Genomic DNA, 16,759 nt, shown 5'->3' on the forward strand with positions numbered 1-16,759 from the left:
TATTGTAATTATTACAGTTACTCATGTATCTATCAGAATAGGATTCTAATATAGGATGTTGTAATCATTACAGTTACTGCAGTGTTCTACTGTAATAATTACAACATCCTATATTAGAATCCTATTCTGATAGATACATGAGTAATTGTAATGATTACAACATCCTATATTAGAATTATATTCTATAATACCCTCAATTATGACAAGTTGTTTCTCTATTGACAGTTGTCAACAATTAAAACTTTGAACAATTATTTAAAATTTTCATTTTTTTGTTTTTTAGTTTGAGCTTTTAACATATGCTAATATGAATTTAATCTATGATTATCAAGTTTCCAGATCAGTTTTTATATATAGATTCTTATATTAATATTTGGGGAGTCGATAAGATATAGATGTTTATTTGTCGGGCTGCCAAATTGAAGGTCTAGGGTTGACTTGAAACAATGGCCATGAGTCAAGTCTATTAACTCGGAGTCATCCCAATTAATTTATTTTTATATTTTATAAAAAAAATAAAAATAAAAATATTATATTTTAAAAAGAATCAAAGGTTTTTACTATATTTTACCATGTTAAGAATCAAGTTATAACAAATCAATTTTCTTTTTATTTTTATTAAAAGCTATTCATAAGTTAATCTATTAAATCAAGTTGCATTTTAAAACAATAATTACTATATTAAGTGGTTAGACAAGTCTAATAAAGGTATTCAATCCTTCTGGTGTTGGATTAAATTGAATACAAGTAAAGTAGTAGGATTAAAAATTAATAATTAAAGGTGTGTTTAAGATTATAATAACAATGATAATTTAAATTATTTTTTCACTTAGAAATATATTACAATAAAATAAAAATTATTTTTTATATTATTTGAATGCCATCTTCTCATCAATTATTGTCAAAAGTAGTCCCATTTTGTGTTAAACGGTGGGTGTATAAAGTAGTCAAAAGTAGAACATTAATGGCGGATTGATAAGATGGAAAATATTAATCGGATTGTACAAGACTGCTTTGGATTAAAATAAATAATTTATTTTATTTTGTGTTTGTTAAATACTAGAAGGGATTTAGCCAATTTAGAATTTAAATTATTCTAAGTTTAAGATAGAAAAAATAATCTGGTCAAATTCGGTCAAAAAACTCGAGTTAATTTTATCAAAGAATCATCTTAATTTAAAAACTTAAATTTTTAGGTGAGGTCTCAAAACATGATTTATATTATTCTCTAACACATATCCTTAATTGAAAGCTCTTGGGGTTTCAAACTTGCATAAATTCATTTTATTTTGTGCTTAATTTTTATCAAATAAATGGAGATGATCAGATTCGAACTTGTGATAGCTTGAATATAAAAACTCTGATATCATGTCAAAAAATCATTTTAACCTAAAAGGTTAAGATTGTAGGTGAGATTTTAGGATATGATTTATATTATTCTCTAATAAATTTATGACTCGATGAACTTGAGATAAAAAACAAGTAAAATATCTATTAACTTCGTTTATATAAAAAATTTTAGTAAAAAACGAGATAGTTTTAATTTTCACAACACTAGAAATTGAGCTAAAGCATAAAACGTGCTGTACGCGGCAGTAATTTCCTGGTGATTTCCTTACATACATATATTTGTTTTCTATTCATAAACAAGCAATTTGTTGAAGAAAATTGAAATTAAAAATATAATTAGCTAAATTTGCAAGTAAATGATCAAAATAAAAAAAGTACGGAAGGTGTACAAAATAACACTTATCTCACCTCGCATAGTTTATGGTGTAGGAGAACATACACACTCACTTAGACAGGCTCTCACAATAGCACTGCTTCTCATAATTAACGCAGAGGAGACTGATGGAATCTCACCATAGCTTTACGTCTCAACAATAACACAGAGGAGACTGTTGGAAACTTTAGAGAAGGATCGTTTTAAAAAGTCCTGAAAGGTGTTCAATACACTTCTGGCTACTTGTTGAGTTGATGACTTAATTCAAGGTTGTTTCTGCCACGTATTAAGCCTCTTAAATATGACTCTCTAAAACACGCACATTCACAGCTCTGCACCTTGGTTCAAGGCTATATTGAAATACAAATCTCGAGTGAATATGGCTGGCTCATTTTAAGTCAACAACAAATCTCCCACACCATGATTTGCTTTGAAAGAACAAGGAGCGATGCCTCTTGTTCTCCTGTTCCAATTAATTTGGCGATGCAATGTTTTCTTCATTCTCCATGTGAAGTTGAATTTATGCCATACTTTTATTTTTTAAGGTGATGTTAACCTGATTACTGACACCATGCTAAGGAACAGCTTCAATAACAAGGATGTGCACCTAGTCCTCCAAGACACTGATCGATTCATCAAATCTCAGAGCTGCTAGCTGGTGTTTTGTTTTTGTAAAACAAGCATGTAATTGGGTAGCTCATTTGTACAGCTCAAAAAGCCCTTGGTGATAGTTGTTAATGTGACAATGATATAGAATCTACAGTTTTCCGTTAACGAATATTTTGAAGAGGGACCAATCGAGGAACAAACGATCCATTAATCAAGTCAGTTTAGGCCTCTTCGTACACAGGAGAAACATGGTAATTGATAGCTCATTCAATACATAAAACTGAACCAGATCGATTGTTTACCCTTATGTTCCCGTCCTTCAACTTGCAGCATTTCTTTTGCCGTTAGAAATTGCATGTAATTGTAATTCAAGGTCATGGTTATTCCACTCTTTACTGCCTATCTTCATCTCCTTCGTCTCTTCGATCTCCTCCTTCAATTCCTTATCCTTCCCCCAGAGAACCGCGTAGAGCCCAGCGACGATCAAGATCGACCCTACAGCTCTAAAAATCAATCACATATCATTTAGTCCTTCCTTGTTGCTACAAAAGATTAAGCACACAAAAACAATGATAAGTGTAAAATAAGTGGAGTTAAGCATGTGCATACGTTCCGACATATATCTTCTCATGAAGCAATGCCCAACTCAAAACAGCTACTATAACAAGCAACAAGGGACTGAAGACCGAGACGTAGAGTGCTCCTTTCCTTTGAATACTCCATGAAGTGAGGGAAAACGCTAGTGCGGAACACACGATTCCCTGAAATTGTGAAGGAAAAAGCTACCATCATTTAAACAGGCATAGAAGTATAAGAATTGGCTCAAAAACATGAAAATTTAAAGCCAAAATAAGTTGGCATAATTCCATAGCTCAGTTGATTAATCCTATGTTAACTTGTTAGGGAACATACTGCATACAGAGCTGCAATAAGCCTGCCAGGAGATCGCAATGACCACTCAGATACTTTGTGATTGGCACCGATGCCGATTACAACACATTCAATGCTGCCCATGAAACACATCAATAAGGTGCACGTGTAAGGAGCTGGAAACTTCAAGCTCACTTTCGCCTGCATGCGCAAATCATCAAGAAATTAAACTCTATTTAAACCATGAAGTGGCATGGCCAGACCAATCTGAAAACTTTCGAGAAGCTAAGATTTCTTACTTGGACGGTGAACCATATTGCCCAAGAAATAGCACTAGCAATTATAAATAAGGATCCCAGGACGAAGTTCGATTTCTTGTCGGTGCTGCTATTTCCGGTACTATCTGCATAGTTCCAATGAATACTTGACTCGCCTATATTGATCATGTGACCATGGTAGAATGACAACAACATGGCTCCTCCTACACATACTATCGTCCCTAACAGCTTTGCTTGCCCTGATGTCTTCTTGATTCCCACTGATTCCTGTCTGCAAAATATTGAAGAAAAAAACATTTAACAAAAGAAGAAATGTACCGAATGTGGTCTAATTTGCAAGAAAAATACAGAAAAATGAGACTACCTCAGTACCTGAAAAGAACTGCAAGAATGAAAGTCACTGCAGGGAGTACGTTGGTCAATGCACATCCAATTGTGGGGGTGGAATTTTCTAGCCCAATAAAATAAAAAACCTGGTTTCCTGTTACACTGCATGTCTTAGAAAATTAGATATATTTCCAGGAATACATGTTATTGGCAGAGAACTATCAGAGAGAAGTAATAACTCACCCTGTAAGAGAACATATGAAAATCTGAAGCAGCAAAGACATGGTGATCTTGGGCCTAGTTTTCCTGCACAAAAAAAAAAGACAAATTAAATAATTTCCAACTGTTTAGAACTAATTATAATTAGCTTCATAAAGTTAGGTTACTTGACCACCTTTGCAATGATCCCTTTGCTTATTTCTTTTAACAATAAATCATTTCACGTACTCCATTGATCAAGAACTTACAGTTCAAAAGAAATAAACAAAGGGGGTCATCATAGCAAAGATTTTCCATCAAGCAACAATGGTAGCATGATAGTTCAATATTTCTGCATGCGAGCCTGAATTGGTGGGTTCTACTGTTCTGACTACTAGATAAGAATAGCAAGAGATTGCGCACTATCATAATTAACTTATTGGTTATCATTAATACCAGAGAGATTGATGATAAAGTTAAAGCCACACTTTTTCTTTAATAGCTATTTCAATTTAATACAAATGCTTCATTTGCTTGCATCAAGATTTTTTTATTTATTTTTTTTTAGAGTTAATTTTGAAATTTGATTGGCCTCGAATGAGCCAATGGAATTACGTGCAGCCTTAATATAGGCTGTCCTAAAGCACATTATTAATACTGTGAACACTGGCAGCTAAGTATACACATGAGATCATGTAATTAAATGCAAAGCTGCTGCTTTATAGTGTCTTTGTTTGACCTTTAGATGATTAAAGAAAGAAGAAGCTGAAGCTTGCTCCTTTCATTTATTAGGTCATTTGTGGCTATATTTGTGGCTATATTAGGTCATATGTAATGGCTTAATTTTCTATATAGCATGCAAGATTAGAAAATTTAGAGAGTCCTCTAAATTTGATTGGCAAGAGAGATGCGCTCCTCCAAAACACCAGCCCCACTTACCAAGTTCAAAGAAAAAGGAAACAATGCCATGAAAAACAAGTTAAAACAAACAAAAAGCTTTAAAAAACTTACCGCTCAAAGAAATAAGCAAAGGGGACCATTGCAATGGTGGCAAAGATTTGCCTATAACCAACAAGAACAAGTGGTTTCATGCCTGAATCCATTGCAAGCTTTGATGTAATATTCATGCCTGCATAGCCAAACTGGACTATAGCCATAGCCAAGAATGGCAAAACATCTGCCATATCCATCGCAAGTTTCTTGATTCTCTTCAAGAATACTACTAAGCTAGCTAGCTAGTGATGCTTTATATAGAAAGGGAGTGAGAGAGAGAGAGGTGATGGTGTAAGAGAATGCAAGAATGAAGCTAGCTAGAGCACAAAAGATTTGGAGCACAGAGAGTTAAATCTCAACGGAAAGTGAAAGAAAATAAATAAGGAAAGGGGAAATGTCTTAGAGCATGAGAAAAAGAGAGAAACGGTTCAGGATTTTCTTGCAACACTCGTGCTTTTGCATGAACTATAACGGCTTTCAGTTTTGTCTTGCGCTGTATTATTTGCCAGCTCAATTTTGGCATTTTGCATTATTTGCCGATTAAGCATACACAGCAAGCGGGACCCACTCCCCCCTTCGTGGGACAGTATGTAGGAACATCGGAGCATCGAAAATATTTCGGTAGTAATTAGTATTTCCTGGAGATTATGGAGGATGACAACTTCAATATATAATCGATTTTATATACTTAATTGACGTGAAGCTCATTTTGAAACAAAAAATTAAACATAACATGAAAAGGGAAAAAAAATAAAATTTATGATCTTTAAAGTAAATATCTTCACCTAAAATTTATCTCTTCTACTTATAATTGTCTATTTTTCAAAATAAATATCAAGAATCAGCTAATAAGATCGATTTTATCATAAAAAATTTCAATTACACCCTAAGATTGTGATTACAACTCATAAAATTTTCCATCTTGCTTGATGCGTGGAAGCAGCCGGGCTTAGATGCAGAATTATTGGTCTTGTAGTATTTTCTGTATGATTGCTTGGGGGGTACTTAATTTTAGCTAGCTACGTACAAAAAGCAAACCCTCTGCGTCGTTTTGGCTCCTAGATAGCTATGGATTGTGTATAATTCCCCTCACCAAGTTCTTTAAATATATTAATTATCATGCATGTTTGTCAATACGCCATTGATAGCATTGCTTAATAATTAATCAAGTGTCTAAATGTATCGGGGGAATTTGAGATCTTCATAGCTTAGAAGCCAAGAGAGAGTCCCTTTCTTATGATTTATGAATAAATTAACTAATGATAACTGAGAAATATGTAGTCCTCGTTGCATCATTCATATATAATAACATAAAAAAGTTGGTATTTCATATATAATTACCCATAAAAAAATTCAAACAGTTTAACAGACGGTTCAAATTAATCTTGATTTGTTTAATATCATAACCACCACTTCGAGTATGTTTGTTTTTATATTAAAAAAACTTTTTAAAAAAATCTAATTTTTTTTACTTCAAATTAATTTTTTTTTATGATTATGAATTGTTTTGATGTGCTGTTGTTAAAATTATTTTTTAAAAATATATATATATTATTTTAATGCATTTCTAAACAAAAACTATTTTTAAAAAACAATCACAGCCATAAATCTAAAAACTATCAAATTGACCACAGTCTGTTTAATAGCATATTTTTCTATGCATTATTTTTAGATTCATGGGCTACATACATAAAAAAGTACATTTAAACCATAGTTTATTAGCCCATAAACTAATATTTTTTCATTTTAATCTTAAGAGAATATTTAAAAAAATAATCTATACATCAACATGTTAAAATACATCTTTAAAAATGCAAAGATGGTGTATGGATTTCTAGACTTGTGTGCATTAAAATCCATGATATGGTTAAAACCTCTTTCACGTTTTGATTGATTTTGGAAGAAGTATATAAAGGAAATCAGTGATTCTGGGCGAGGGGCTCAAGGACTTGGTAACTGCTGCTTAGCTCTCCTAAGACAGTGGGCGTGGATTTAAAATGTGATAGATTCACAATAGTCGTGGAAGAAATTAATTTAAAAAAAAATTAAGCATCTCATTATCGAATTGAAGGGACTTGAAAGCAATCATCGGCATCTGAGAAATTCATTTTTCTTGTGGGCTACAATCTCTTGGCCCTCCTCTTATCTCTGTGTTTAATTTGAAACTCCACATAATTTCTCCCTAAAGCCTTGAAGCCCAGATAGAAATACTTGTGGGTGCATGGCTAGATAAAAATATTTATTAATGTTGCATGCGCTTACATTGATTTTAAAAGCTCATGCCTGAAAATCTGTTCATAAAAAAAAAAAAAAAAAAAAAAAAAAAAAAAAAAAAATCCCTCTTAAATTTTAGTATAGGCATGTCCAATCAAGCTTGAAATCGACCCGGCCCATTAAATAATATATTTAAAACACTTATAAAACTAGATGAGTTTATTGGCTAGACAAGACACTATCTTTTGACTCTAAACACGTAGGTTATTCAAGTTCATTATAGTTTTGAATTCTAAATTATTAAAATAATATGCTTTAAAGTTTTAAAATGATAAATTTTTATATTCGTATCTACTGAAACATGTGATGTCTAGTAATCCCAACACTCTATTCAGATTTTATTAGAAAAAGAAAAACTAAAAGAGAGACTACATTGAACAATTGCCCACTATTTGGTTTAGTTGCTAGATTTTGAACTTCAAAACCATATTTGAAATTGTACTATACTAAAAGGATAGCAATTGATGTCTATTTATTTTGTAATCACAAATTAATGCTGCATATTTAATACTGACACACAATATAATGTTTAGTAGACATATTTATAGGTTAAATAAACAAAATGGAGTTCAAAAAACAAGTTGTCAAACCTTTAATTTAACAAAAAAAAATCAAATTTTTTAATATAATTATTAAATCATGCTTAAATTTTATTAAAAAGTTATACGGGCTTAATTTTATTAAGAGATTAGTTAGATGTAATCAATCATGATTGATGATGATGTCCTTGTATTAGCCATAGAAGATATTGTTTTTGAATTTTTAATTATTTTTAATGTTATTTTTAAATTTTAATCAATTTTAGTGTTTTTAAGAGATTTGAGTGTTATTTCTCAATTTACTTTGCGTAAAATATGTTACTACTACTTTTATGGTTTCAATCATTGTTTTCCTAATAAAACAAAAAATACTGAAGGAACATAAGATTGTGATAAGGATAGCATTTTGTCGAGCAAATTACCATTCAATCCCTTGTTAATTGTAATTACAAGTTAGTCCTTCATACTTGATAGCCTATAACTAAGCTCTAAATTTTGATCGACCCATGACCATGTTTTATCAAAAAGTTCGTTGGTTTTTTCCTAAATTTCAAGACACCCTTTGACAATCGAAGTTCTTAGAGAAAAAGAACATGACAAGGGCTTCGAGAAAACCCAAGGTACTTTAATAAAATGGTCAACAAAGAATCAAAGCATTAATCTATAGAGTTATCAAACATGGAGGACTATGCGGTATTTGTGCTCAAGAAATAGGGACTAAATAAATAAATTTACAGAAAGAATCAACACCGAACAAAAGGTGACCTCACTCTCCCCCCTTTAAATAGTAAAGAATCGATAGAGTTTAAAGACCGCTTTCGTTTTCACTTTGTGCTACTTTCTTACTTCACTAGCTATGATCTCTCACTCTCCACTTCTCTCTCAGCCTCTCTCCCACTTTATTCTTCTTCTTCTTCTTCTTCTTCTTCCATTGTTTTTCACTTCAGTTGCTTCTCAATGCAAGAACCCACCAATTATCTTCAACTTTGGAGACTCTAACTCTGACACTGGAGGACTAGTTGCTGGACTTGGTTTCCCTGTCAATCTCCCTAATGGCCGTACATTCTTTCATAGATCAACTGGTAGATTATCTGATGGAAGGCTCCTGATTGACTTCCTTTGTAAGTGCCTCACACCCCCACTTTTCTTTTTTCTTCTTTTTATTGATCAAAGTATGAAATATCAAATGGCCTTCCTTGATCATTCAAGTCGAGATATTGATCATGTGTAGTACTGTTATTAGATTTGATTTGATTAAGTGGGGTCCAAAGATTTAATTTTCCCAGTCTCTAGTTGATGCCATCCACAAATTTCTCTGTTTGTCAGTTGTCACAGTACTATAAGTCCCCAGAAATGCATGTGCCTGTCTTGAAATTATACATTTTGGCTGGATTTGCCCGGATTTGCCCTTGAATTCAGCTATTTTTGGGTATCTTTTACAGTCTTATCGCCGACTGTGAAATGAATGAATGACAGCATATCCTTAGATCAAGTCTGGTACTTGAATCAATATGGAATTAATGTACGCTTAAGCACTAAGAGCCTAGTATAGTGAGTGACCATAGCTTAATTAGCCATCACACAGTTGTCTTAGCAAGCACATTGGTAAAGCGACCTGGTATTGTCTCGAGATTCAAATCTCACTTGCACATCAGCAGAGCATAAAATGATCTAATTCCCAGTGCCCATTTGCCCATTCCGACAGGTTAACAGGTGCATGGACCAAAGTGTTAAGCTTTATTGTATTTTATTTTTTTAATGCAGGTCAAAGCTTGAATGCTAGCTTTCTAAGCCCATACCTGGACTCATTGGGGGGGTCCGGGTTCACAAATGGTGCAAACTTTGCAGTTGTCGGGTCTTCTACTCTCCCTAAATATGTACCCTTCTCGTTGAACATTCAACTAATGCAGTTCCTTCATTTCAAAGCTCGCTCTCTTGAACTTGTCACTGCTGGTAACGTTTAATTTTCTCTTACTCGTCAAAGAATTATATGTTAGTTTTCTGCTTTTAATAGCTCTTGATGACTCTACCAAATTCAAGATATGATATAGTTTTGACATTTGAAATTAATGGGGATTTCATGGTTGTGGTGAACTAGGAATTCGGCACTGTAGCCAGTGATCAAATGATTGTGTGAGTCCTGGCTATGGACCTTCAATTTTAATTGATGGGTTGCAAGATTGAATTGCCAATAAGTTCTTTATGTATGATCTGATGTCTGTGGTTCGTCATTCCTGGAATTCTTATCATGTCTAATCATGAAGCTTACAGTTTCCTATGATCAATAAATAAATGGTTGTTATTAGGCTTCCAGAAGCATAAGGCCTAGCCTTTGATGTGCTCATATCGACCTGGAAGATACTTTAGTAATAATGTATTTTCAGCCTATGAAGTGTTCAGGCAGTCTGCAACTTATACTATTTAACTGGCCTTTAGGTTTTGGAAATTTCATCACCGATGAAGGGCTCCGAAATGCACTTTACATTATCGACATTGGTCAAAATGACATTGCTGATTCATTCTCCAAAAAAATGTCTTATGCACAAGTAACCAAAAGGATCCCCTCCGTCATTTTAGAGATTGGAAATGCTGTGAAGGTGAGTTTAGCAATCTGAGAAAGCTTGGTAACTACACCCCCATGTATTGGTTTCTTGACTAAGAATATATTGAATAGGTTTTATACAATCAAGGAGGCAGAAAATTTTGGATACATAACACTGGACCGCTAGGCTGTCTCCCTCAAAAACTTTCACTGGTTCAGAAGAAGGATCTGGATCCAATTGGATGTATATCAGATTACAACATGGCAGCAAGATTGTTCAATGAAGGACTGCGTCAATTATGTGAAAGGATGAGGTCTCAATTGTCTGGAGCAACTATAGTCTATGTAGATATCTACTCAATCAAATACGATCTCATTGCCAACTCCTCCAAATATGGTAAGCAAAACCTTCTAATTGCATCGCAGTGAATTTTCTCTCTCCTTTTTTAAGAACATTCTATATGTTTTTTGATATTATGATGACTGTGAAACAAGAAGAGACATGAAGCACGCATATATTATTCCTCATGTATTCGGATTCCAAAACTCCTTGCCGTTTGCTTGCGGATCTATAAAAGATACAATGCAGGCATATATTGATCCATAGTTTACTTGCTCGATCAAATGCTTGAACTGCTAGTTCATGCAATTTCATATCATAACTAGAGTTTCCATATAATGAAATAATAGTTATGCAGGTTTATGAACTAAATGGATTGCTCTGATCAATCATTTGGCAATGCAGGTTTTTCGAGTCCATTGATGGCATGTTGCGGTTCTGGAGGACCTCCATACAACTATGATATAAGAGTAACATGCAGTCAGCCTGGTTATCAGGTCTGCGACGAAGGATCCCGATATGTTAACTGGGATGGAATCCATTACACTGAAGCAGCTAATTCGATCATAGCCTCCAAAGTGCTGTCAATGGCTCACTCTTCACCGAGCATTCCATTTGATTTCTTCTGCCGCAATTGAGCAGCATCCAAGAAGGATGGTATCTCCACATAAGTTATTTTCTCTATAGTTTTATGTCCTTGGACAATAGCACCAAACAAAAGTATGGTGCAGCCTGTGATAGAGAAGATTTCGCTTTTGTCGAAAGAGGGTTGTAATTGTAAACATGCCACCATGAAAAAATGGCTATTGGCCTTCTAATAAGGAATAAGGAGGGTTAGCTCTGTTCCCTCGTATATTTCCTATCTTGAATCTTCTCCAAGAGCCACAAGCAATTCTCCTGCAACCTCTCTATCCTCCTGGTGAAGTACACAGCAATTCTTGAAAATAATGAAAAACAATGGTACTTAATTTTGGCTAATTTTATGCTATAATTATTAAAGAAATCGGATGGGCAGCACTAGCCATAGTAAACATGCAGGATCATTAAGATGCTTTTAAAAAGATAGATAAAGAAAACAAGTTGTTTAAGAGGGTGTTGAAGCACCGACAGTTCAGAGAATAAGCAGAAGGGATCTGTGATGAGCTTACAAATATTTTTTTCAAGGTAATATAATTTATGGATGTGAACATAATTTTTGACATGATGTTTACCATGGCAAGAAAATGAGTAATGATGACTTATCATCTCATGTGTAGCTTTTTGTTGCCGTGTTGACATCGAAGAGACGGCTTCTGTGTCTTTTATTTTAAAATAATAAAAATTCATTTAAAAACTATTATCAAGTTAGATACGCAAGCTAGATTTCTTTTATATCTATACTTGTTTTTCTTGTTAAACATGTTTCTATTATTTTTATATATATATATTTTTTTTTATCTCGAGACATTAAACAAACCCAACTTTGCCACAAGATATTTTTTAAAATGAACAGAGACTATTAATGAAAACATTTCACACACACATAATATCTAACCCGCGGGTTATAAGTTTTTTTTTCCAAAGAATATTAGATATTCAGACTATTTTAATATGTTTTTTTACATAAAAAATTTAAAATATAAATTGAAAAGGATATGTAAGGATTTAATTAAATAAATTGATAATTATCTATATAAATAAACAAAAAAAAGCATTAATAATAACAAAAAAAATAGAAAAATTAAAAGATGAATGTACGTCAAGACATTCAATTACATAAAATCATATATTCACCCAATTATATTTACTATATTTATTTATTTAAATTGATTAAAGATAAATTCACAAATAAAATATAAACACAAATAAAATTAACTGAATAAATTCACATCTTAAAAAACATATTACGCAAGGGCAAACACATCATAAATATTATTTAAAAATATTTTTTTTATTTTGAGAAATAAAGTTCATTTGTATAAAACAAAACTATAGATGAACTAAAATAATATCTTGAAAAATCAAACACAAACAAAATAATTTTTTTAAAAAAAACTTATATATTAAAAAAAAACATGCAAAACTCATGATCTAAGTCATGAAACCAAGATAAACTCATAGAAAAGAAATTGAAGATAATCACAAAACTAATATTAAAAGAAAAATAATGCAAAAACGATAAGATCGTACGAAGTTAAAACTCCAACAAATCAAATGTCGAAAGATGAAACTATTAAAAAAAATCAATTGCACAAAATGAGGGTGAAAATAAAAAAAATATTAATTACAGGGTAGATAAAAAAAATTTCAATTAGAAGGTTAAATTGAATTGAGAAATAATTTTTAACAAAAGGAAAAAAAAAAAAAAAAGCAAAACAATAAAGGTGAAATTAGAAAAAATAAAACAACAAAAACTTTCATTGAATGATGGAATTGAAAGTTAAAAAAAGCTTTAATAAAATAATTGATGAAAAAAAAACTAAAAATTAAAAGAACAGGGATCAAAATAAAAAATAAAATATATGAGAAATTATAATTGAATAACTAAATTTAAAAATAAAAACAAAACGCATATAAAAGAAATAAAAAATTAAAAAAAATAAGAAATGGATTTGAAAAGCAAAAAAAAATAATAAAAAAAAAATAATTATGCACTTTATTTAGCAGAAAAAAAAAAAATGATCATTTGTGACAACTTAACCACATATGACCCATGCGTTACACCATGTGAACTACGTCCTTTGTACCCCCAAGCTATTTCGAAGCTTTTTGTCAATTTTAATCATCAAATTTATCGACTTTCACTGTTTTTGGCATCTGGGCACCATCAAAATCGAAACTTTAACCATTTTTGCCATCTGGGTACTTCCCTTCCTTGCTCTTCAATGCTGTCCCGTTTGATTCCATACAGAACTTATTCTACAACCTTTGCTGCAGTATCCCAAATTTCCCATTTTTCACGTCTTGGACAAATACGCCTAGCTCGAAAGATATTTGATGATTTGCAAGACAAAACAGTTACTTCTTGGAATGCAATTATGGCTGGTTACTTTAAAAAAAAAGGGTCGCGTGAAGCCCGGAGACTCTTTGATAAAATGCCTGAGACAAATACGATTTCTTGGAATGGATTGGTTTCTGGTTACGTTCAGAATGGAATGATTTTTGAAGCGAGAAAAGTTTTTGATCAAATGCCTGAGAGGAATGTGGTTTCGTGGACAGCGATGATTAGAGGGTACGTGCAAGAGGGATTGATAGAGGAGGCTGAATTGTTGTTTTGGAGAATGCCGGAAAGAAATGTTGTTTCTTGGACTGTGATGTTAGCGGTTTGATTGAAGATGGCCTTGTCGATGAGGCTAGACAACTTTTTGATATGATGCCCGTGAAGGATGTTGTTGCTAGCACTAATATGATTGATGGATTGTGTTCAGAAGGTTGATTGAAGCAAGAGAAGTTTTTGATGAGATGCCTCAAAGGAATGTGGCTGCTTGGACTTCTATGATCAGTGGGTACGCAACGCAATGAATAGTAAGGTGGACGTGGCTAGGAAGTTGTTTGAAGTGATGCCGGATAAGAATGAGGTGACATGGACAGCGATGTTGACGGGGTATACGAGGAGTGGTAGGATTAAGAGGCTGCCGAACTTTTTAAGGAAATGCCTGTGAAACCGGTTGCTGCTTGTAATGAGATGATTATGGGGTTTGGGCTGGATGGGGAGGTGGGGAGGTGGGGAAAGCGAGGTTGGTGTTTGATCAAATGAGGGAGAAGGATGACGGGACATGGAGCACAATGATTAAGATTTATGAGAGAAAAGGATTTGAATTGGAAGCACTTGCTTTATTTAGTTTGATGCAAACAGAAGGGGTTAGGCCAAGTTTCCCATCCGTCATAAGTGTTCTTTCTGTTTGTGGTAGCTTGGCAAGTCTTGATCATGGTAGACAGGTTCATTCACAGTTGGTAAGATCACAATTCGATATAGACATATACGTCTCTTCAGTTTTGATCACAATGTATATCAAGTGTGGTGATCTTGTGACAGCAGAAAGGGTGTTTGATAGGTTCTCTATTATTGTCATGGGATAATAGAGATATTGTCATGTGGAATTCCATTATTGCTGGTTATGCGCAGCATGGTTTTGGAGAGAAAGCTTTAGAAGTTTTCCATGACATGTTCGCTTCAAGCATTGCACCGGATGAAATTACCTTTATTGGAGTTCTGTCAGCATGTAGTTACACTGGGAAGGTTAAAGAAGGGCTTGAAATTTTTGAGTCAATGAAATCAAATTATCAAGTGGATCCAAAAACTGAACATTATGCCTGCATGGTTGATCTACTTGGCTGAGCAGGGAAGCTAAATGAGGCAATGAATTTGATTGAAAATATGCCTGTGGAAGCAGATGGTACTGTTTGGGGTGCTTTATTAGGTGCATGCAGAACCCATAGGAATTTGGATTTGGCAGAAATTGCAGCAAAGAAACTTCTACAGCTTGAACCTAACAATGCTGGGCCTTCCATCCTTCTATCAAACCTTTATGCGTCCCAAAGTAGGTGGAAAGATGTTGTAGAATTGAGAAAAATAACGAGGGCGAGGAATTTGAGAAAATCGCCTGGTTGTAGTTGGATTGAAGTGGACAAGAAAGTGCACATATTCAGTGGGGGAGGTAGCACAAGCCATCCTGAGCATGAAATGATATTGAAAAAGTTGGGAAAATTAGGTGCGTTGTTAAGGGAAGCTGGATATTGTCCTGATGGTAGCTTTGTGATGCATGATGTTGATGAAGAAGACAAGGTGCACAGCTTACGGGATCACAGTGAGAAATTGGCTGTTGCATATGGACTTCTGAAAGTGCCAGAAGGGATGCCTATTCGAGTGATGAAAAATCTTCGAGTCTGTGGGGATTGCCATCTAACAATTAAAGTAATAGCTCAAGTTACTGGGAGAGAGATGATTTTGAGGGATACTAATAGATTCCATCACTTAAGGATGGCTTGTGTTCTTGCAGTGACTAATGGTAATTACAAGCACCTTATTACTGGACGGTTGCAGCTTTGGCTGTGGCTTTTGATGGCAACATTTCTTAGACCCCCCCGGAGATTTTGGTGCCAAAAGATGTGGTATGGTGCAATCATGAATTCAGATGCTAATGTCAACTATATTTCATATGAATGCTGATGAAAAAACCAGCAACATCCTGGCTGGAGCTCATAAAAGCCATAATGAAGTCCAGAGACGTGGTCATACATACCATTTTCTCCAGAAGAGCAGAAAAATTGAAGGAAAAACAATTTCAGAAGCTTTACACTTTAATTATCAAAGTCACGGATGTTGATGCATTGTTGCATCCTTCAAACCTTAGAGCAATCTCCACGTCCCCAGGCTTTGTGCCAGTGGAGGAACGATGGAATGTCTGTGCCTTTTTCCTCACATTTGCAGTATTCAGTACATAAAGCACTGTCCTCCAATCAGCTAAATCAATAATTTATCCATGGAAGTTTGCAAGAAATAGAGTGCGGACAAGCAACCGCAAAGGATTGAAAAGCAGATGTTCTGCAGTTAGTTCTGGAGTCTGGCTTGTTGAGGGAGAAACTTCCAGCTTTTGTAGCATGCTAAATTCTTACATTAACATTCTAACTAAGAATGGTTTCATGTTTTACTTGGTTTAAGTATTTTTTTTATATATAAAATGTTTATTATTCCAACCAATTCAAGTAACGAGCTTCAAGTACTTCACATGTCCACTATCCCCTGTACCAACATCTCCAGACACCTCTGCAGAGATGCCAGGAGGAAAATTTATCTCTGGTGCTTGGGATACAAACTATCGTTGATTGACTTTTATAGGGAATCAAGAATTCATATATCTGGTATGATTTTTGTATGTCTTTTTTTGAACTTTGAAGTGGTTTTTGCTGCGATAGCATAACTGAGGGACTTTTGCTCTTGAGCCAGAACAATAGAAATGCATTGCATGCGAACATAATTTCACAGAATATGTCAATGCTGGATGCTTGATTGTGTATTAGTAGTGTAATCTGAGATGATGACTATAAAGTGGAAATAAACTCCTAATCCATCTTTTAATATTCTTG

The 16,759-nt window shown here is 33.8% G+C and overlaps 2 protein-coding genes and 1 pseudogene across 2 annotated transcripts; 2 read left to right on the top strand and 1 right to left on the bottom strand.

The window, feature by feature from the left end:
- Positions 1-2,651: 2,651 nt before the first annotated feature.
- On the bottom strand, positions 2,652-5,267 carry LOC118028093 (WAT1-related protein At1g09380). Its single transcript, XM_035031620.2, has 7 exons — positions 5,017-5,267; positions 4,051-4,113; positions 3,853-3,969; positions 3,502-3,751; positions 3,245-3,403; positions 2,942-3,093; positions 2,652-2,835 (listed from the first exon to the last, which is right to left on the bottom strand). Exons 1-7 carry the CDS (start codon positions 5,193-5,195, stop codon positions 2,652-2,654), a joined length of 1,104 nt encoding a protein of 367 aa, XP_034887511.1. The 5' UTR covers positions 5,196-5,267.
- Positions 5,268-8,626: 3,359 nt separating this feature from the next.
- On the top strand, positions 8,627-11,555 carry LOC118028250 (GDSL esterase/lipase At1g09390). Its single transcript, XM_035031791.2, has 5 exons — positions 8,627-8,932; positions 9,576-9,764; positions 10,248-10,408; positions 10,486-10,750; positions 11,099-11,555. Exons 1-5 carry the CDS (start codon positions 8,668-8,670, stop codon positions 11,329-11,331), a joined length of 1,113 nt encoding a protein of 370 aa, XP_034887682.1. The 5' UTR covers positions 8,627-8,667; the 3' UTR covers positions 11,332-11,555.
- A 1,854-nt stretch (positions 11,556-13,409) lies between these two features.
- On the top strand, positions 13,410-15,679 carry LOC118028269 (pentatricopeptide repeat-containing protein At1g09410, mitochondrial-like; annotated as a pseudogene).
- Positions 15,680-16,759: the final 1,080 nt, after the last annotated feature.

The sequence above is a fragment of the Populus alba genome, chromosome 5 (assembly GCF_005239225.2).
Source record: "Populus alba chromosome 5, ASM523922v2, whole genome shotgun sequence".
Classification (NCBI taxonomy): domain Eukaryota; kingdom Viridiplantae; phylum Streptophyta; class Magnoliopsida; order Malpighiales; family Salicaceae; genus Populus; species Populus alba.